Here is a 21991-nt window from a genome sequence, read left to right as displayed (position 1 = left end):
AGTGCAAGTGAGAAACAAATGATGTTACTCAGAGAATATTGAAAAGATGTTAGATTTGCTTTCTTAGAGTGTGGGTCCTTCTAAATCTTTAGTTAAAACAAAAACAACAACAACAACAACAACAAAAAAAACTGTTCCAGCCCTTTTGGCATTTGTTGATGCACTTGTTTCTTTTGTACATTTTCCAACATACCTTTTCCTATTAATAATAATCATTATCTGTAGTAGCTTATTGTAGGTGTTTTGAGACAATTCCTTAACTCTGTCTACTTCTACTGAAAAGTGTTATGTGGGACTGAAAATAATAATTCATTATAAAATGGTCGTTAACAGTTGTGTATTTACTAGGGCAGTGGTTATTTTGATTTCATTTATTCTTTAAAGATAAACCAGAACACAATAAATAATGTTGTTGCTTATAAGAATTTTCATAAAAAAGCAATCTCGAATAGTAGAAAAAAATTAAGATTTTGTTTTTAAATATTTGCTCCCAGTCGTCACAATTTATTTTAGAAAATTGGGATCAGATTTAATGGTTGTATTGTTTTTTGTATATGTCATTATTTTGATGAATATAATTTGCTGATATCCTTGCTGATGTCATAAATCAGGAATGATTTATAGATGATGGTGAAGTTTGTTAATTAGATAATGTCAGAGAATCTTAATCATTATGGATTATAAAAAATGTTCATTTTATGGAAGTTTTTCTCAGTGTTGAAATACTCTATTGATGGCATGCTTTTTCTTAATCATCGGTGTACTTTTTTTGCATTGAAATAACTGTCATTTGAAGGTTCATCATTTGTCAGTAATACAACCAATTTGAATCATCTGTTGTTTCAACAGCTCTTTGTTTAGTCTTGTATAGATCAACAAACCAGAATATTCCCATGGGTTTAGTGAGGTCTCTGATTATTGTAGTGAGTTGTAAAATGTGAGCATTTGATCTCTTGGTAAATCTTCTTGTGTTTCCTTTTGTCTTTGCAGATAAATTATTAGTCATAACTGTAGCAACAAAAGAAAGTGATGGATTCCATCGATTTATGCAGTCAGCCAAATATTTCAATTATACTGTGAAGGTATGGTATATCCTTTAACCTTTGAAGATCCTATAATGTGTGCCTAAAGTACAGTTTTCATAATAACAGCACTACAATCTGTAGTCCTCACAAGGAAGATAGCATTTGGTTACATAATTGCTGTTAGTTCATATAGTTTTTGGCCTTATTAATATTTCCTAACACAAATAAATGGTAAATGCTTGAGGTGAGGGGATAGCCAAAGTATTCGGATTTGGTCATTACACATTGTATGCCTGTACCAAAATATCACATGTACCCCATAAATATGCAGCTATTATGCACCTGTAATAATTAAAATAATACTGTGCCACTTAAACAATAATTTCTTAATTTTTGCCAATGCTTTGTATAAATATGTTCTATAAAACAGCAAAAAAAATGTTAATATGTATTTGCATATATATAATTTTTTTCTGGCAGGTCATATACAAATACAATGTTAATAAGATTTGGCAGGGTTTTTTTCACTGAATAATTTTTTCTGTAATGGACTTTGCTATCATAGGATGATTGTTTGTTTACAGAGAATTAGAAACATAAATGTGAAGAGGGTGCCTTTTCTGTCTATTGAGAATTTTCTTTTTTTTTTTTTTTTTTTTGGTTCGTTTGTTTTCATTTAGAGGAATTTGGGAGTGTTGTTATTGTATTTTTAACCAAAGCATTTTAGAAAATTTATCTCCAGGTGAACATCTCTTTGACAAGTGATCAGAGGAAACTTGGGGAAACTGATAGAACTATTAAACTTAGCTATGAGAGGCCTGCCATTTTATTTACTTACTTGTTTTTTTTAATAGAAAGAAGGATCTGTCAGCCAAGTCTTTTCTACAAATAAGAGGAGAACAAGGAGATACCTAGGTAGGAACACAAAAAGCAAAAAAACTTTTTTTTTAAAAAAGAAGAAAGATTACTTTTTGGAGAAAAACTGATCCATTTGAGTATATAATTATTAAAAAGGTAGTTTTTATTAAATATCCACTGGAATACTAAATGCAGATGTAAATATGGAACAGCTTAATGTTAATATAGAATAGCTAATAAACAGCTAAATTTTGCTGAAAAGGAGATGTAGTGGTAATAACTAGATGTTTAATACAGGATAAATGAAAAACATGTTAGAAATATGTTACTATGGTAGAAGAAAAATATATGCACCAATAGGAGACACTGTGGAAATAAAATTAAAATTAAGATAAAATAAGGCTGAAATCTAGTTGGGGAATCATTAGGGTTCAGACTGGAGAGGGAGTGGAATGTTTCTTATATGCAAGGCGCCTTGTAGGGAAATTTATATATGATATGCTGTTAAGTCACTATATGAACCGCATAAGGTGGATACTACTTTATTTCTGGATGAGGAAAACTTGTCCTAATGCAAATAACTATAAAGTATAATATCAGATCTTGGACCTCATCCCCACTTAACTTACTGGATTTTATGATCCTTTTGCTGTCTCCTCATATAATGCAGTGGTTCCCATTAAGTGGTTCCACAGTAAGTGTGGACCTTAGACCACCAACATCTGCATCACCTGGCTGCTGGTTAGAAAGAAAAAATAGTCAGACTCCACCTCAGACCGACTGGATTACAAATTCTGGGAGTGATACCCTGAAGTCTGTGTTTGAACAAGGCTTCCATGAGATTCAGATGCACACTGAAATTTGACAACCACTAGTGTAGTGGAACAAACATAGAGGGTGGTGCTTAACATGGTGTATTGCACACAGCAGATTCTCAGATGTCATTGGGTCCAATATTGCTTCAGAATTAGGGATTCCAGATGGGTTGTGAAACAAATCTCAGGGCCAGAGGAGGCCAGTTTTTAGAGCAAGTACTATTAATGCTTCAAGATTAGCCTAGTTTGAATCCAGATCCAAAACAGCTTGAGTTTTCTTGGGTTGTATTTTTCCCTCAACCTTCCGCAAAGGAAGTGATAAGTTTTAACAAGACATTTGAGGCTGGGAGCCCCACAGGCTTTCCCGGCAAGACTTATCTCTGACTCAGTATTAAGTAAAGTTAGAACTAATGTTATTTACTATTAAATTTTATTTTATCCTTTTCTTGTGTGTTTATTTTTAATTTCATTCTCCATTAATTTCCCAGATCTCTTAGTAGATTATTATAATGGCAACTTCAGACTTTGTTTTGATGAAACGAAGAGAAAAGGTGTGTGTTGTGTGGGGGAAGGGTCATGTATTGTACTTTCTGTTCCCTTAGAGTCAGTGTGTCATAATGCATTTCCAATTCAGGGAGCAGCTGCTGAGGCTCAAGCAAATAGTGAAGAGAAAGGGTACAGGGTAATTAAAATGAAATTTAAAATAATCGTACTTAGGCAGTTTTTTGCATTGAAAAATCCTTGTTAAACTTTAGACAATTACATAAGTTTGAGAAGTATAAGGTAAAGAAGGTGATTTTTTTTTCTTGATGCCCTCTGTAATTCCCTGAAAAACCCATTTGGGTTCAGTAGGAAAATCACTTAGAGGCCTCTCATCAAGGAGTCACTGAGCTTCAATATTGATCATAAAGATTTCTTGCCAGATTAAAACAAGTGATACGGGAAATTTATTCATTTTTCTTCTTTTTGGTCTGAACAAATAGGAATAAAATGATACAATGTGAGAAATACTTTCTGGGTCTACTTCCTTGGGTTAGACTCACAACTTTTGAGATGGTAAAATTGAGAAGGGCATTTTGTGGATGGATAACATTAAAGAATTATGATCTCACTTAGGCATCTAGATTTTTTTTTTCTAGCATCATGATTTCATGAAATATTAGAAGAGTGGTTATTGTACAGTACTGTTCAAGTTGATGATGTCTTTAAGTTTTTCATAGTACTTTTATAATTTGAGTTTTGCTCAGGAATGAAATGTTTTGTTCATAGGTCCTTGGTCAAGGAGAAGAATGGAGAGGTGGTGATGGAATTAATAGTATTGGAGGGGGCCAGAAAGTGAGATTAATGAAAGAAGTCATGGAACACTATGCTGATCAAGATGATCTGGTTGTCATGTTTACTGAATGGTAAGAGAAACACCTGTGAATTTTAAAATCTGTATTAAATTACTTTTTAAAGAGCTGAGATTTGTGTTTGTAGATGATGTATTAAAATATGGTTGGATGGGTGGCTCACATTTGTAATCCTAGCACTTTGGGGGGCCTAGGCAGGTGGATCACAAGGTCAGGAGTTCAAGACCAGCCTGGCCAAGATCGTGAAACCCCGTCTTTACTAAAAATACAAAAAATTAGCCGGGCATGGTGGCGGGCACCTGTAATCCCAGCTACTTGGGAGGCTGAGGCAGAGAATTTCTTGAACCCAGAATGCGAGGTTGCAGTGAGCCGAGGTTGTGCCACTGCACTCCATCCTGGCGACAGAGCGAGACTCCATTTAAAAAAAAATTATTGACAAGGAATCATTGTTTTAAAAAGTAGATATTACTCAGTTATAAAACTATTGTATTAATTAGTTCTCATGCAACTATAAATTCCTGAGACTGCATAATTTATAAAGAAAAGAGGTTTAATTGGCTCACAGTTTCACAGGCTGTATAGGAAACATGATGCTGGCCAACTGCTTGGCTTCTGGGGAGGCCTCAGGAAACTTAGGATCATGGCAGAAGGCAAAGGAGGAATGAAAGTCTTACATGGTTAGAGCAGGAGGAAGTGAGGGGAGGTGCTACATACTTTTAAACAATCAGATCTCAGAATGCTGTAATGAGAACATCACTAGGGGGATGGTGCTAAACCATTAGAAACTGCCCTCATGATCCAGTCACCTCCCACCTGGCCCCACCTCCAGCACTGAGGGTTACATTTCAACATGAGATTTGGTTGGGGATGTAGACTCATATTATATCAACCATGGTCTGACATGATGTAATGCCATCAAAGACAATGAATTATCATGAACACTAATGAGACAACATGGCAAGAGCTAACTAACGTTTTTGTGAAATTCATACTTTAGTCTTGAGTTAAGAATAAATATCATATTGAGCTTTACTCTTGAGAAGGGTGACTTAATGGATTCTGGTTAAACAGAAGAAAAAAGACCACGCAAAGTTATAAATACAAGTGAGACGTAAGAAAGCCTGTGTTACTAAGAAAGAAGAACCTTTTTAATGTAAATGTATTTTGTGTAATATTTTCCTCCCTTATTAAAATATCCACTGTCTTTTTTTGCCATCTTCTTATAATTTTATAATAACATCAAATTGTCATGAGTTATTAGTTACTACTTCCTTTCTTTTATTCTCTGTATCTTATTTGTTTTTGCTATCGATTGCTCATTTTAAGTCCTCGTGAATTTTCCCCTCTAACTTAGGAAAGTCGTTTTATATGTTTCTTCTCAACTTGAAAATGTAAAGACACAAATTATTTGCAGATGAAAAGAGTAATATTTTTATGCATTAATATACATAAGAAAGTTGTAAATTATGAAATGAAAATAGATATTAATATAATGAAGTGTGCCATACACACTTAAAAATTTTCAAAAGGTACATAACACTTGCATCTGTAAAATTTTCCTGTTATATTTTACGCAAAAAATTAAGTTCTACCTGTGGTTACCTATTTTGCAAGATGAAGTATGGTAAGGCAAGTGTTAACCATAGTGTACTGGCAATTTTTCTACAGCATTTGTTGTTTTTTTTTACACTTAGAAAAAGAATACCAAGTTCATTAAAATAGCTCTGTAGAATAAATACTGAGTATGTTTTGGTTTGAAATTACCATGGATTTCAAACAACCATATTAGTTAACTTAAACTTGTCACATGTACATTTTCACTTTGGCTCTGAGGCAGATTCTCCTTGTAAGAGTTACTACATACGAGTCAGTAAAGATTTTAGATCCCCAAGGTTCCTTTTGGGTTTTAGGAAGAACTCCTTTTCTCTACCATTACTCTCACATCACCATCCGCCACCTCTGGCCCCCTATCTAACGTTTATCCTTGTGGACAGCTGATATAGTGAGGGACCTATTTTTTTCTCATGAGAATTAGGACACTGTGAGATACCTAAAGCCAGCTTGAGTTTGAGTTTGTTGATTTAGATGATACTTTTTAAGACCTAGCTTGACAGAAAAGATAATAAAATTTTAATGGAAGACACAGTGTCCTCCAGGCACTGTTAGTGTTTGGGATATATCACGGAAACAAACAGATGAAATTTCTTACAACTCCTGTGAGAACAGCCAGCTAACTGAAAACATGGGTGCCCACTCAGCCAAATAATTGTCTAAGAAGAGTCATTAACATTTTCTCCGTCATTACCTACCATGACTACCCTCTGGAAAAAACCTAGGGGTCATGAGAAAGTAGCCAGAGGAGTAAAGAGGGATGAGCAATTGAAGCCACATAAGAACTTTTTTTTAACCCCACTTATTTTTTAAAAACAACACACTTTTTAAAAAGTATATACAGAGTGATGAATTTAGTTGAAAATTGTAGGTAATCTAGGGCCCGGGAGAATGAATTAAGTGAACTAAGCTGTTTGTAAATGGTTTGAAATATGATGCCCATTCTGTAACACAATTCTTAAACTCTTAATTAAGGTTAGTTCTGGTAAAGGGCTGGAATTCAGGATATATTTATTTTAATAAAGCAAACACATTCTTATTTTTTACGTGGTATTTTTAAGGACAATTCAACTGTAATAATTAGTTTTATGGAAGCATAGGTCACTATTATATGAAAATATACAGAGATTTATAAACTTGGTGGTTTAGATGAGCCTTTTAAGAAACACAGCTTTGTTATGGTATAATTTATATAACATGCCATAAACATTTGTAAGTGTAAAATTCAGTGAATTTAATTAAATTTACAGAGTTGTGCAGTCATCCCCATTATTCAATTTTAGAACATTTCCAATACCCCATAATTATCCCGTATGCCATTTAGACATGCTAAAAAGCCCGAATTAATTTGGAAACAATTTTGTCACATTCCTTCCATGGAATATGTATACTAAAATTACTTTTGGATGAACATTTAAAATTAGAAACTGGCTCTTTATAAATATAATGTGTAGGGTAAGATTTATTATACTTAATTTAGATAAAAATAAATATTTGGCAAGGTTTTAGGTTATTCTCAGAACAAAAGGAAAACTGAAGATATCCATATAATAAATTCAATCTTTTTTGCAAGTTATTTCATGCTTCAGTGTGTGTGTGTTTCCTTGCAATTAAAATGGCTTATAAAGTTTGATAATCTCTCCTTGATTAGAACACCAAAAAATATGAATTTGGTGATTTTTTTTTTTTAAATAGGCTAATGAAAATTTTGGGGACAAATACTACAATTTGGTAGCTATCAACTCCTTTATGGAGAAAAATGATGTCATAAATATTTTATAGTATACCTTAATCAAGTGAATGAGCATGTTGAGTTTTATAACTGGGTACTTTACATTTGTTTTATAATTAAGTTACAAAGCTTGTATTTCTTCTATTATCGTCATATTGAAGAGAAGTGATCAGACCTAATTATTATATGTTGGCTAGTGCTTTCTTATTATTTTTGTAAGGATAATATATAAACCAAAATATAACAAATTATTTGTGTTTTTGGGAGTAAATTTGTTACATACTTAATATCCTCACACAACTTTTGCTGTGCTGCTTACAGTAAAATATAAACTAGCAGAGTCTCAGGCCCTAAAATAAACCTATGGTGAAGTAAGTTTTCCAGATTTGGGGGCATCAAATAAAGTCGCCTAATAAAAATTTTGACTGTTCTTTTTTCTTTTTGACTAAAAATTTCTTTTAGATTTAAGGAAATTTAGAAGAAAACCAGTTAGAAATAATGTTGGCGTAATTAATACTTGAGTTTGAATTTGGGACAGGACAGACATTTACACTTTCATTGGTGGCACTTTGTGTAACTCAACTGATTAGAATGTAGATGTGCACCATATTGAAGACTCCCGGCATATGAAATATTTGAAAGACATTTGGTGGTGGTTACTGGCCTTACAAAAAAGGACTATTTCTTTTATGGAAATATCTACTCAAAGATATTGATATATAGAAACCTCCCAGTTCTTTGAAGTATTTGTTTAAAGATGATTATGAGTTGGAGGTAAGATAAAAGAATTGGCTGTTGTGAATTTAAGTTACCAGTAGGAAAGACTAAACAGAAAAAAAAATTGGAATGGTAGTCAATGGTATACTATACAAGTTGATATATATAATTAAAATAAATGTAAAGCGTAGTCATTATTTGAGCAGTTTCTTAGGCAGCTCTGATCTGCAAAGTTGATCCAAGATAAATAAACACTGGTTAAAATGGAGGGATAATTTCAGTCACACAAATCCTTGCTGTTCACTAGTGTACCTTATCACTTTGATTGTATATGCATAGTTTCTTTTCAGTTATGCTGAATTGTAATTGTGTGTTTCACACAGTGAAGCTGGGGCCTGTTCCTCAATTACATACATTCAGGGTGCAATAGCAAGAAATCAGTTGGGTAATGGTGAATTGCATTAGAAGAAGAAACAGGCCTCTTAAGAAGGGAAAATAATGGCGGATGCTTTGAAACTATTTTTTGAGATTTTTTGTTGTTCATTTGGAGAAATAAGATGACTTCTAAAGGCAGGAAGGTATCTGAACTTTTTAAATTCCAAAGGATGGAAATTATTTAAAAGTTGAATTTTGATTAGAAAATATGGATATGAGGATATTGTTTCTGATTTCATATGTCAGCCAACTTTTGTTTTCCTTTTGGCTTCTCATTGATCATTATTTTGCTGAAAAAGTGGCATCAGTGAACAGGTTTTCCACTTTGCATTCAGAATACATATGTTGAGCACAAAATGTAATCCAGGCATTGAAGTTAATACTATAGAAAAAGAGATATAAATAGATGCCACCCTCAAGGAATTCTCATGTATATTGTACTAATTCTGCAGACAAAACAGAACAAACATTGTGGAAAAAGAATGCATAGCTTTTAAAAAACCTGAATGTTGGCATAATCTCTTTAGAATCATTTATTTTTGGGAAAGTTGTGAAAGATTGTGTTTTATTGAGTCACTTAGATATTATTTTGAAAATAACATTTTTATGATTTTGTTGTTATGTTGAACAATCATTTATATGTGTTATTCTAAAGGTGACCAGATCTTACTTGTATTTAGGATACATTTTATACCTCTCATAATTCAGATTTCATTCCTAACATACTTGACTTTTATATTGTCTTACATGATTTATAGAAAAGACAAAGTTTTTTGAAAGAAAAACTTGTAAAATACAATATCTATAATTTTAACTAACAGCGGCAGATTTATTTGACGCTTTCTTGGTGGTGATGACATTTTAAGTGTGCAGATGCAAGGAACTTAGTCATTAGTGAAGGGCAGCATTTCATTATATTAGTGTAAAGGAAAGCCAAACCACATCATGGATCCTAGTTTCTGTACTGCTTTCTTCTTCCTCTTTTTTTTTTTTTTTGAAGGAAAGATTGAAATTATTAGCTGTACTTAAATATATTGCACTGCCTTCTGGTTCATCTAGAATAGTGTGAAATGTGTTTAGGAATTAAGTAGAAAATGAGTGACGTTTCCTTTCTTAAATTGTTCAAATGTTCTTCTTAATGTTTACTGAGTATGGACAAGCATATTCGTGAGTAAATTGAAATGAGGGAAAAGAAGGTAATGTACAAAAAAGTGTTAGATGTTCACATATGTGTAGATTGCCCCTGGGTATTCTTATATGTGATTATTTTGTCTGACTATTATATGTATGTAGGTGTGTATTCCCAAAATGGATTGTCTGCTTGAATTTTATTCTTCTTAGGAAAATGTACTAGGCATCAATCATGTTCAAAATATGATGCTGGCTGCTGTGGCTGGATCTGTAAAATATGCTTCTAGCTGCTATGGCTGGGGGACTGACTGGGGCAGAAATTCTCATCTCTGGATATATTTCTTTCTCAGCAACTTGGTATTTGTTGTATCTGGCATGTGGTGGCTACATCATAATAGATGATAGGAATTTCAATTTTTTTCTTAAATGTTTATTTCTTATTTATTCATTGATTTAATGAACACTTATTGTGCATTAAATATGTATCATATTTGAGATTTCTAATATTGCAGAAATAAACTTAACTGTCATTTCTTAACTAGAGGGAATTTTTCATTTAATTTATTCTATCATTTCACAAGTAAAGAGACTGACCCCGAAACAAGTAGATATTGCTTATGGCCCTACAGGTAGATAGCAGCTTGAGCAGCTTGCAGTCTTTGCCACCATTTTCTCTTTGGCTGCTCTTTATCTTAGGTGGTGTTATAGCTCTTGGGCCACTCTCAGAAGTCATTTTGGAGGAAGTAACCCTCCAGCTAGACAGTGTCCTCATTGACTTCCACCTCTGCCCAGCTTCAGCCAGGATTTCATATTCAGCAAATGAAATTATATACTATTCCAAAGAACATCCCCCACGTAATATTTAGTTTTTTTATTGACGCATAATATTTATACGTATGTATGTGGTACATATGATATTTTGTTACATGCATAGAATGGTAATGATCAAGTCAGAGTATTTAGGATATCCATCACCTCAAATATTTATCATTTGTATGTGTTAGGAACCTTTCAATACCTATCTTTCAGCTGTTTTGAAATATAGAATGTGTATTTGTCCATTTTTATATTGCTGTAAAGAACTGCCTGAAACTGGGTAATACATAAAGAAAAGAGGTTTAATCGACTCACAGTTCAGCATGACTGGGGAAGCCTCAGGAACCTTATCATCATAGTGGAAGGCGACGGGCAAACAAGGCACCGTCTTCTCAAGGTGTCAGGAAGGAGAAGTGCTGAGCAAAGCGGGAAGAGCCCCTTTAAAGCCATAAGATCTCATGAAAACTCACTATCATGAGAACAGCATGAGGGAAACTGCCCCCATGATTCAGTTACCTCCTCCTGGTCTCGCTTGACATGTGGGGATTTTGGAGATTATGTGGATTACAATTCAAGATGAGATTTGGGTGGGGACGCAAAGCCTAACCATATCACAGTGTGTTAACTATAGTCACCTTACTCTGCTATAGAGTGTTAGAAATTATTCTTTCTATCTAACTGTGTGTTTGCATCCATTCACCAACTTCTTTTCATCCCACTTGGCCCCCACACACCGTTCCCAGCCTCTGATAACTATCATTCTGCTCTCTACCTTTAACTTTTTTTTTTTTTTTGATGGAGTCTCACTCTGTTGCCCAGTCTGGAGTGCAGTGGCGCGATATCAGCTCACTGCAACCTCTGCCATGCGGGTTCAAGCGATTCTCCTGCCTGAGCCTCCTGAGTAGCTGGGATTACAGGCACCTATCACCATGCCCCACAAATTTTTGTATTTTTAGTAGAGACAGGGTTTTACCATCTTGGCCATGCTGGTCTTGAACTCCTGACCTCGTCATCCACCTGCCTCAGCCTCCCAAAATGCTAGCATTACAGGTGTGAGCCCCTGCGCCTGGCCCCTTTAACCTTTTTAGCTCCCAGATGTGAGTGAGACCATCTGATACTGTCTTTTTGTGCATGGCTTATGTCATTAACCTAATAACCTCCAGTTCTAACTATTTTGTTGTTGCAAATAACAGGATTTCCTTCTTTTTTATGGATGAATAATATTCCATTATATATGTACTCCATATTTCCTTTATCCATTCATCTGTTGATATATACTTAGATTTGTTCCATATATTTGCTATTATAAATAGTATCGCAGTAAACATGGAAGTATAGGTATCCCGTTGATACACTTATTTTCTTTCCAACAGCACAACAAAAATACCCCATGATCAAGTGGGATTTATCCCAGCAATGCCAGGATGGTTCAATATTTAGCTGTTAAAATAATATTCATTTTATGCCAACTAACTCCCTTTCCCTCCCTCCAAAATTTATAAAATAATTTTAATCAATTCATTGCAATTTTTATCATAATCTGTTGTGCAAGGTCAGCTGGGTAAGTGGGTACTTTTAACTGTGTGTGTGTGTGTGTTTTGATGGTGGGTGGTTAGGAGTGGATCCATAGTATTGGTTTATGGTGTTAATTATCTCTGGAAATACAGACCTATGTTTCAGGTGAAGATATGATGAAAGAATTATCAGGTGTGAAACTACTTCTGTGCTGCTGATAGTTTGGATGGTTATAATTTTTCACTGAAGTTTATGCCTATAATGATAAAGGATCAGGGCTCAATGACAAGGTTAGGGAGCACTTCTGTTGCTTTCTTTTTTGGCTATATGGGAGCTTTTGCTTCTTGTTAAGACTCAAGAGGATGGATTCTGTGGCTTGTAACACTGCCTGTTTTTGCAAAAAGTTTTGTTGAAATGCAGCTGTGCTCATTTGTTTACATATTGTCTGTGGTGGCTTTTGCAGCACAGTGACAGCGTTGTCACTGTGACAGACAGTATGGTCATCAAGACCTAAAATATTTTCTGTAAAAGGCCAGAGAATAAATATTTACTGACTCCTGCTGTAGGCCATAGTTGAGAACCATTGATAGGGTCTGGGAACTGGCACAGAATGATTTTTAAAAGAGTTTGTCAGACAGTCTTAATTATGAGTGGGGAAGAGATAGGTAATGTGGAGGTCTCTAGGGTTTTAAAATTAATCTAGCCTTGTGGCTTCTAGTGGGAGTGGAGAGGATTTGAATGCAAAATAAATTAAGTAGACAGAATCAATAGGATTAGGGAAAAGATTCCATGAGATAGGCCATGGAAAGAGAGGAGTGAAGGCTGAATGAAAGATTTTCAACCTAGTTAACTATGTGGTTGATGGTGTCACAGAAGTAGGGAACACAGAAGGACAAAACGGAAAAACACTTAGGAAAATCTCAGTCATGTATTGAGATAGAGCACTGACATGTCTGGCAGGGGACTCAGTATGACCACATCAGGTAGAGTCTTATGGTTTTTGCAGGACCCAGGCATACTTACCACAGTTATATATGGCAAGTTTTATTTTCTTCATATGTAAATGGACTCAGTTTCTGTAAGAATATTTTTATGACCTGTGTGCATTTTTAAAAATTTGAAAATTTGACTTTTTGTAGCCAAAATAAATTTAAGTAGGAAACCTTTCTTGCCTTTTGAAAAGTTTTAAATAAGTTCAAATAACTTTTCTAAAGTATTTAAACACAGAAATAGCAGTGCTACTAGAATGAGAAGGGAAAAGTTTCAGCAATGTGAAATTTTTCTTCAAAGGCAAATTTTTAATTGAATTATGTGATAACTTTTGTCTTGACTTTTTGCCTTAAAATAATTGTGTTTTGTTATAAAGATAATGCAGGCTTATAAAATGCTAAATTATAAGAGTTGCCATAACTCCTTTTCAAACAACTGACATTTATTAATAGTTTGAGCTGTACTATTTATATAATCTGTATCCATCATTAGGGCTTCAAAGACAAAAAATATTCACTCACATTCCGAAGTGCATTTATAACTTTTTTTAATTTTTAAATTTTATATTTATTTTACTTTAAGTTCTGGGATATATGTGCAGAACGTGCAGGTTTGTTACATAGGTACACATGTGCCATCGTGGTTTGCTGCACCTATTACCCTATCATCTAGGGGTTTTTTTTTTTTTTTTTTTTGAGACCAAGTTTCGCTCTGTCGCCAGGCTGGAGTGCAGTGGCGCAATCTCAGCTCACTGCAACTTCCACCTCCTGGGATCAGGCAATTCTCCTGCCTCAGCCTCCCAAGTAGCTGGGATTACAGGTGCACACCACCACGCCCAGCGAAGTTTTGTGTTTTTAGTAGAGATGGGTTTTCACCATGTTGGCCCGGATGGTCTTGATCTCTTGAGCTCATGATCCACCTGCCTTGACCTCCCAAAGTGCTGGGATTACAGGCGTGAGCCACTGCGCCTGGCCTCATCTAGGTTTTAAGCCCTGCATGAATTAGGTATTTGTCCTAATGCTCTCCCTCTCCTTCCCCCCCCCCCCGCACCGACAAGCTCCGGTGTGTGATGGTCCCCTTTCTGTGTCCATGTATTCTCATTGTTCAACTCCCACTTATGAGTGGGAACATGTGGTGTTTGGTTTTCTGTTCCTGTGTTCGTTTGCTGAGAATTATGGGTTTCCACCTTCATCCATGTCCCTGCAAAGGACATGAACTCATTCTTTTCATGGCTGAATAGTATTCCATGTAGTGTATGTGCCACGTTTTCTTTTTCCAGTTTATCATTGATGGGCATTTGGGTTGGTTCCAAGTCTTTGCTATTGTAAATAAGGCTGCAATAAACATATGTGTGCATTTATCTTTATAGAAGAATGATTCGTAATTGTTTGCGTATATACCCAGCAATGGGATTGCTCAGTCAAATGGCCTTTCTAATTCTAGATCCTTAAGGAATTGCCACACTGTATGCATGCTGCTACCTGCAAAATTTCGTATTCAGTTTGGTCGGAGTCTCCAATCATAAGATGCTCTGACATCACAAGCTATTTTTCCCCATCTCCAGGCAATGCACAAAGGCTCTGTTTATCACTCGCATGGTAGTCTCTGTTTCAGAGACTGGTTTATTTGCCTCACTTCTCATGGCCCAATTACCCATAAAACTGTTCTTATCTCCCAGTCTTCGTTATTAAAAAAACAATTATCAACAACTTACAGTCTTGAGGAAAATACTACCATTAAATCGGGTTGAGGAAATCAGTTGTACTTAGCAGAAAAAGTACAGTGTTATGTTTTGTAATGTCAGATTAATCAGTTTTTTTAAATATACGCGGCAAAGTTTGGGGTTTCAGTCAGAAAAATTTTATTGTAACTTCAAGTTCAGTTTCAAAAGTACAAGTATTTGGCTAAAAATAAAATTATTTTAACCTACAGATTTGTAAAAGCTTTGAAGTGAGTTTTCCTCTGTCTCTCCCTTCACTCTAGTCCCTTTCATGTTAATTTTTAACTTTGTTCAGTGTTTACAGTGTGCCAGGAATTATTTTTAATTTTTTAAAATTTTAACTTGAGGATATAGATACTACTTTTCCCTCCATTTTATACTTTACAGTTAAGTAGTAAAGTATAAAGAGGTTTAGTGACTTGGCCTAAGGTTATTCGCATATCAGGTGGCAGAGCTGGGATTAGAAACCCACCTGGCAGACTTCAAATTGTATGATGTGAGTGGCTTTTCAATTATGCTATTAGCTACTGGGATGGTAAGTCATTAATTTATCATCACTGGAAACCTTTGGTCTTAAGGTGCACTGATGTAAAAAAATGTAAAATAATTTGTGATTGTAATGAATAAATAACTTATTGCAAAGTAGAAAAATTTTGATAGTGACTTTTATATTTCACATTTTGTTAATTCATTGTGATTCTGTGAATGAACTATGAGGAAGAAGGTCATCAAAAAAATCAATGAAATTATAGATATTAAATGGTAGTGTCAGTTTTTATAAAAATTTCCCCCGAGTATATTGAGCTTTAAAAACCTGCAGTTTTCTGTACACACTTATTTTAAGATTCCGTGCTAAACAGTCATTCAAATATTCAACATATATTGATGACATTTAGCAGTTAAACACATTTTGTCAAAGATAATTCTTCAGAAACTGTAATGGACTGGTACCAATTTATTAGAAATATTAGGCAGTTATGGCAACTTCTGTAAATGACTGTATCTGTATTATTAAGTTATACAACAAGTAACTGCATTTCTAACATTTCAATCCTGTTTTAGAATTTCAATTTGGGAATAAGTGATTATTGAAAAAAAAATTAAGGCTAACACTAAAAAAGCTGTCTTTCATTTGGACTTCATTTGCTAATGTAATATAAACACTAATAATTCAATACAATTCATATAATTTGAGAGAAATTTTGTTTGGTGTTCTGTGTAAATAGTTGGCACAAGTATTAATCTTGCATTGTATTCTAGATTCTGACTTTTGCTAGGGAACTTTTCATGGTTTATGTGCCTAGATTCTGACAAGTGTATTTTAAAACACCTTTTTTCCTCATTGAACAGCTTCGATGTCATATTTGCTGGTGGTCCAGAAGAAGTTCTAAAAAAATTCCAAAAGGCAAACCACAAAGTGGTCTTTGCAGCAGATGGAATTCTGTGGCCAGATAAAAGACTAGCAGACAAATATCCTGTTGTGCACATTGGGAAACGCTATCTGAATTCAGGAGGTGAGTTAGATACTGGAAGAAAAGTTTAATGCAAGTTATAAAGACTAATGAAACAACCATTTTTGTAGATGTAGTAACTTTAGATATGAAGTTTTAAATAACCCTTATCTTACTATTACTATATTGACAAAGCATTTTCCCATTTATTATGTGAGTTGGTGTTCCTAATAACACTAGGTAGTATGAATGTTATAATTTCCACATTATAAGTGAGGAAACTCATGTTTTTCAAATTTAAGTGACTTCTAGAGAAATTCTGTTGTTAAAGGAAGAAAATTACGGATCCAGTTCCTTTAATATGACACACTGAGAATTTTCTTGCTATAGGATAATAAGATTAGTAAGTTTCCTTACTTGAAAAAAATTATTCTCAGTCTTCAATCAAGTAGCTTTTAAGAATAGGTATTACTTAATATTATCTGATTTTAAACATTTTGGGAGTAAATAAATGATCTGTCTTGAACTCAGTAGTGAAAAATATCTAACATTGGGTGTCTGGGTATACTTAATATTGCATTAGCTGTGTTACCATGGATTAAAGGAACAAACTACCACATTCCTTAGTTCAGCCTTTTGGAAATTAAATAAAATTAGGCTTTGGACATTGCAATGGCTACAAATTTATTTTAACTAGTTTGAGATTAATGTAAACGTAGGGACAAAAGACATAACCAAATGGGATGAAGGACATGTTAGAGAAACAAATTGGGTACAAATTGCAAACCACATTGGAAAAATGGATTTTGGGGATGGTCTACATGTATATAACTAATACTTTCCAGGCTAGTTAAAATAAGTGCTGCTCCAGGTTCTAGGCTTTGCTTAGCCACTAGGGTGTGATTTAGTTTCTTGGTAATGCCTCAATTTCAGCTCTTTGCACCTGCACTTTATTTTATCAACCTATTCTCACAGTTGTACGTTGGAACTTTGATAGCTCATATAGATTTTGTACTTTTGAAACCTTAAATTCCAATTTGTACTGCCTGGCTTCAAATCTCTTTTCCTCTTCGTCTCAATATTTCTACAGGTAATGCTTTCTGGGATCTCTTGACCATTTTCTTTTCTCCAAATCTATCTACCACCTTTGGATTTAACTTCCATATTCAAGTGAGCACCCAGGGTTTATCATATTGGTTACTCTGTGCTTCTTGCCTTAGCAGTCTTTCTCTGTTGGACTTCCAGTTCGTGAACCATCAAAGCCTCTCCCTAGTACGGGTACCCACCCTCACTTCTCTGCTTGAGCATTCAGCTCATGGATGGGTGCTGCTTCCACATCATGGCCTCCATACTGTCAAGACTTCAGTAACATATGTCTAATCTTGCAACTTATTCTAAGTCCTCCATTGTTTAAAACCATTTTTTTTTAAAGGAAATATGTAGCTATGGAACTCTGAGACATGTTTTATTTATACTTGTTGAACATTTTCTGAAGATGACTTGCAAGTGAAATCTCATGTAAATTTATCTCAAATAGTGATGTATGTACTCAAGTGGTTAGGTTTCAGACAGACTCACAATGCTTTGGAAACAGCAAGAAATTAGCAGGCAAGTACAGTTGTAAGCCAGTTTAATTAAGGAAAAGGTGTTTATAAGTGGGAAAGTAATCATAAAAGGATATCAAAGCATCATCCTTATGCTTTCTATAGTCAAAATAATTAGAGAATGGCAGAAAATATAAATGTTTAATAAAAATTTGAATAATTTCACAGATCACATATTTACAGTTATTTAAAGAACATGAGTTGTTTATGGGCATACTATTTAGTTTTTAAAAGTAGTTTTAGGCCAGGCACCATGTCTCAAACCTGTAATCCCAGCACTTTGGGAGTCCTAGACAGGAAGGTGACTTGAGCCCAGGAGTTCAGGCCAGCCTGTGCAACATAGGGAAATCCTATCCCTACTAAAAAAATTTTTTTAAAATTATCTAGGCATGGTGGCACATGCCTGTGTTCCTAGCTACTTCGGAGACTGAGGTGAGGAGATTGTTTGAGCCCAGGAGTTCGAGGCTGCAGTGAGCCATGAGCGCCCCATTGCACTCTAGCCTAGGTGGCAGAGTGAGAGCTCCATCTCCAAAAATAACCACAAAAAAAGTTTTTAATAGAAAAATATAAATCAGATAAAATATGTAATGTGAAAATAGATGCTTTTTTTTCATTTCTTGAGGACATTTAGGATCTGTCAAATAAGGAAACAATTTTTGAAGAACAGTAATATAAACCATTGGAAAATGTTGCATGTCTCTGTGTGGTACATTTTTCATCATAGAAGATTGGCCATGGGATTTAAAAAATGTGTTATCTTCTAATGTTATAGAATTTTTTTTATTTGATGCCGGGCCTGGTGGCTCACACCTGTAATCCCAGCACTTTGGGAGGCCGAGGCGGGCAGATCACCTGGGGTCAGGAGTTCGAAACCAGCCTGACCAACATGGTGAAACCCCATCTCTACTAAAAATACAAAAATTAGCCGGGCATGGTGGTGGGCACCTGTAATCCCAGCTACTTGAGAGGCTGAGGCAGGAGGCGGAAGGTGGAGGGGAACTCGGGAGGCAGAGGTTGCAGTGAGCCAAGATTGTGCCTTTGCACTCCAGCCTGGGCGACAGAGGGAGACTGTCTCCAAAAAGAAAAATTTTTTTATATGGCAAGAACCAAAAAATGAGCAACCAGTGATTGGTTTTGGTCATGTTTTCTTTTTTTTTTTTTTTTTTTTTGGTAACAGTAATTTCCCTGGACCTATTTTTAAAATTCTTTTAAGAAAATTTTAATTTTGACAGTTAAAAAGGTTTTTCTTCAACTTACAGGAGTAACATTGGTTCCTTTTTCAAAGTACTGAATGTCAATGAAACATAGCAGCTTGGCTGCATTTCCATAATTCAGAGGAAGATTCAGACAGGAAAAATGATTCCGTTTGTGTCTTTAATGGACAAATGTTATTGGCAGTCTTAATGCTTATGCTCTAAGGCCAAGGAGAACAATCCAATTTTAGACTTCCTTTTTCCAGACTATGACACAAAAAACCTAGCCAGAAAATGGTTTAGCAGGCACAATGATGACTGGCCAAAGTAATGGAAACATTTCCAAAATGTCTTAGATATAAAATTTCTTTGGGATGTTTGCAGTTAGTGACAAATCCAGCATTCCTTTGATTGCATTAGCATCTCTGGCACTGACAGTAAAACCATCGTAGTAGAGATTTTATCCTGTAAGAGAGTGAGTTTTCTGCAGAGAATCCAAGAAGAGCTTTGTAGAAGGTCAGAGAAAAAATTCTTGTCTCAATCTATTCTTTTCCTAGTAAATCTGTTTCCCTTAGGAGCCTTGGAAAACATTAGTTCTCTCTCCTTTGTCAGTTAATTTTGGAGACACATTTATTTAAAAAGAGTTTGGTTATTTTCTGTTTTGCAGTTGGTAGCAAACACTCTATTGGAGTTTATATATAAAACAAGTGGCACTCAATAATTCATATTTCTTTCATGATGAGGTGTGAAATTCCAACCTAAGAATTAGACTTCATGACTTCACAACTCTGTTCAACTGGTCAGTGAAATTAATATGACACCAGTTTTGGTCTTTGAATCCTAAATTATCTACTTTCTCTCTGCTGTGTTGCAGGATTTATTGGCTATGCTCCATATATCAACCGTATAGTTCAACAATGGAATCTCCAGGATAATGATGATGATCAGCTCTTTTACACGAAAATTTACATTGATCCACTGAAAAGGGTGTGTAACAGCTGCAATTTTTTTTCTTTTATTGATTTGGTTTTGTGTGTTATATTGTGTTAATGTGGAGTGGTCAGAAACAAAGGATTTTATGATAGTGTGGCAACTGGTAAACCGAATTTCAAAATGTTCTTGGTGATAACATATTTTTAATAGGTGATATTGGTTTATGTCACCTGACTGGATATCAGCACTAGCTTAGTGTGTCTTTATGGCTTCTCTTTTGTGGCCAAGTCGGCACACTCGCCAAACTTGGTTGGATGAGGCAGAAGGAAAGAAGAACTATGTAATGCAGTGCTATATGTATTGAAACACATATTGAAATGACTTGATACTGAAATGAAATGGCAGCCCTCACACCGTTGTCATGGCCCTACCTCCACTGCATACTCACTTAGGCTGCCTTAGAATAACAGAATAAATTACATTATCAAAACTTCTGAGCTTGGAGATTTAAAGAAACAATAATGAAATCCTAAAGATTCTAGAGAATGTCTTCTTTCATAATCTTGAGTAAATAGCTGTCATTTATCAACGCAGAGCATTATAAATGTGTATTCTTGTATTCACTCCATCTTGCAGCTATAACTGTTTTCTCAAAAGCTGCACCAAGCCATTTGATACCAGAGTGAACTTCTGCGGTTTAAAAAAATGCAGTGTATTCTCACTTGTAGTCCTTTAGCCTTGCAAAGCCCTTTTATAGCTCTCTGAGCTTCTTTGATCCTAGATAGGCTAGATGCTAGACTCTGTATCCACACTTTATCCATAGAGAAACTGAGACCACATAGTCAGTGACATTGTAGGGACTGGATCCTTGGTTCTCTGAAAACCAAAATCTGGACTTAATTTTCTATTTCATTTGATAATAACATAGACTCTATGTGTTTAATTGGCTACAATTGTAAAATAACACCTTTTTTGATATTTTGAAATGACATGTGACTAAAGCCACTCAAAAGACAGTTTTTAATTTGAAAATTACCTGTAATACCCCTGAGGACAGAGATCTTCCTCTGAGATTTGGAGCCTGGATATCATGGGTGTTGAGAAAACATTGAGGCCAAAAGCCCTGGTCCTTGTTCAAGTGTTTGGTGACCCAGAGTGGATAGAGCCTGTAAGGATGGGTATGATCCTTTTTAGGAGACTTTATAGCCAATTTGTGGATTTCAGATATTTGAAAATATGGAGCCTGAAGATTTAAGGAGATGATAATGAAATCCCTAAGAGGTTAGAGCCTGAGGATCCATGGGACTATGCTATAGACACAGGCTTTTGCTTTTTATTCATAAGAATACTTAAACTGTAGTAAATAAAGCAACGCAAAATAGCAGTGGTCTAAATAAGAAAGATATTTTTATTTATTTTTCCTTCTCCCACATTAAAAGTAATTACGAGGTAGGGAGCACAAGGCTGTTAGGGAGGCTTTATGCTGTCAAGAGGGATAGCTCTTTTGTTGCTCTATCATTGGCCCATAGCTCCCAGTTTTAATCTTACTTCCTTGTCCAAAATGACTACTTGAGTTTCAGTTATTGCATTCATATTCTGGGCACAAAGAGGCACAGTAATAAAAACAGGCCATCTCAGTTTCATCACTCTCTTTAAGTAGCCTTTCTAGAAGTCTTACCGAATGGTTTATCATACTTTGATAAGAACATATTTATGTGCCTACTCATAATACCCAAAAGAAAATCTGTTTTTTTTTTTTTAATTTTAAGCAGATGTGTGCTACTAAAATCTGAGTTCCCTTATTGGGAAGTTGAGGGAATGTTGGGTACAATAAGCAGTCTCCCATAGGCCCTAGATAGAATATTCCTGAAATTGATGTAAGTGAAACTTTGGAGAACAGTAAAGCAAGATTTTCTAATTTGGGAATACTTTTATAATATTTACCGATATAAGTTGATATTTAATAAATTTACTATATATACTGGATACAGATATAAAAGTTACTTAATTGTGTGTTTGTAGTTGCTGTCATTAGGAAACAAGATTTTCTTTAAGTGTATTTCGCAATGAGTTGCAACCATAGCAGTTTCTAT

General features: G+C 34.9%; 1 protein-coding gene across 7 annotated transcripts in view; it reads left to right on the top strand.

Annotated features, from left to right (window-relative positions):
- Positions 1-21991, top strand: part of PLOD2 (procollagen-lysine,2-oxoglutarate 5-dioxygenase 2) — a 91994-nt gene that overhangs the window by 36904 nt on the left and 33099 nt on the right. For 4 of the 7 annotated variants that reach the window (XM_005546014.4, XM_005546013.4, XM_074031235.1 and 1 more), the window contains exons 2-5: positions 991-1082; positions 3968-4104; positions 16068-16231; positions 19840-19952. In XM_005546014.4, the coding sequence (XP_005546071.3) occupies positions 991-1082; positions 3968-4104; positions 16068-16231; positions 19840-19952 (506 nt within the window). Of the gene's footprint in view, positions 1-990; positions 1083-1879; positions 1941-3186; positions 3250-3967; positions 4105-16067; positions 16232-19839; positions 19953-21991 lie in introns of all 7 variants that reach the window. The other 3 variants (XM_074031234.1, XM_074031233.1, XM_045386832.3) reach the window with 1 other exon arrangement.

Source organism: Macaca fascicularis, chromosome 2, assembly GCF_037993035.2.
Source record: "Macaca fascicularis isolate 582-1 chromosome 2, T2T-MFA8v1.1".
NCBI lineage: Eukaryota > Metazoa > Chordata > Mammalia > Primates > Cercopithecidae > Macaca > Macaca fascicularis.
This window is presented reverse-complemented; position numbering and strand designations above follow the sequence as displayed.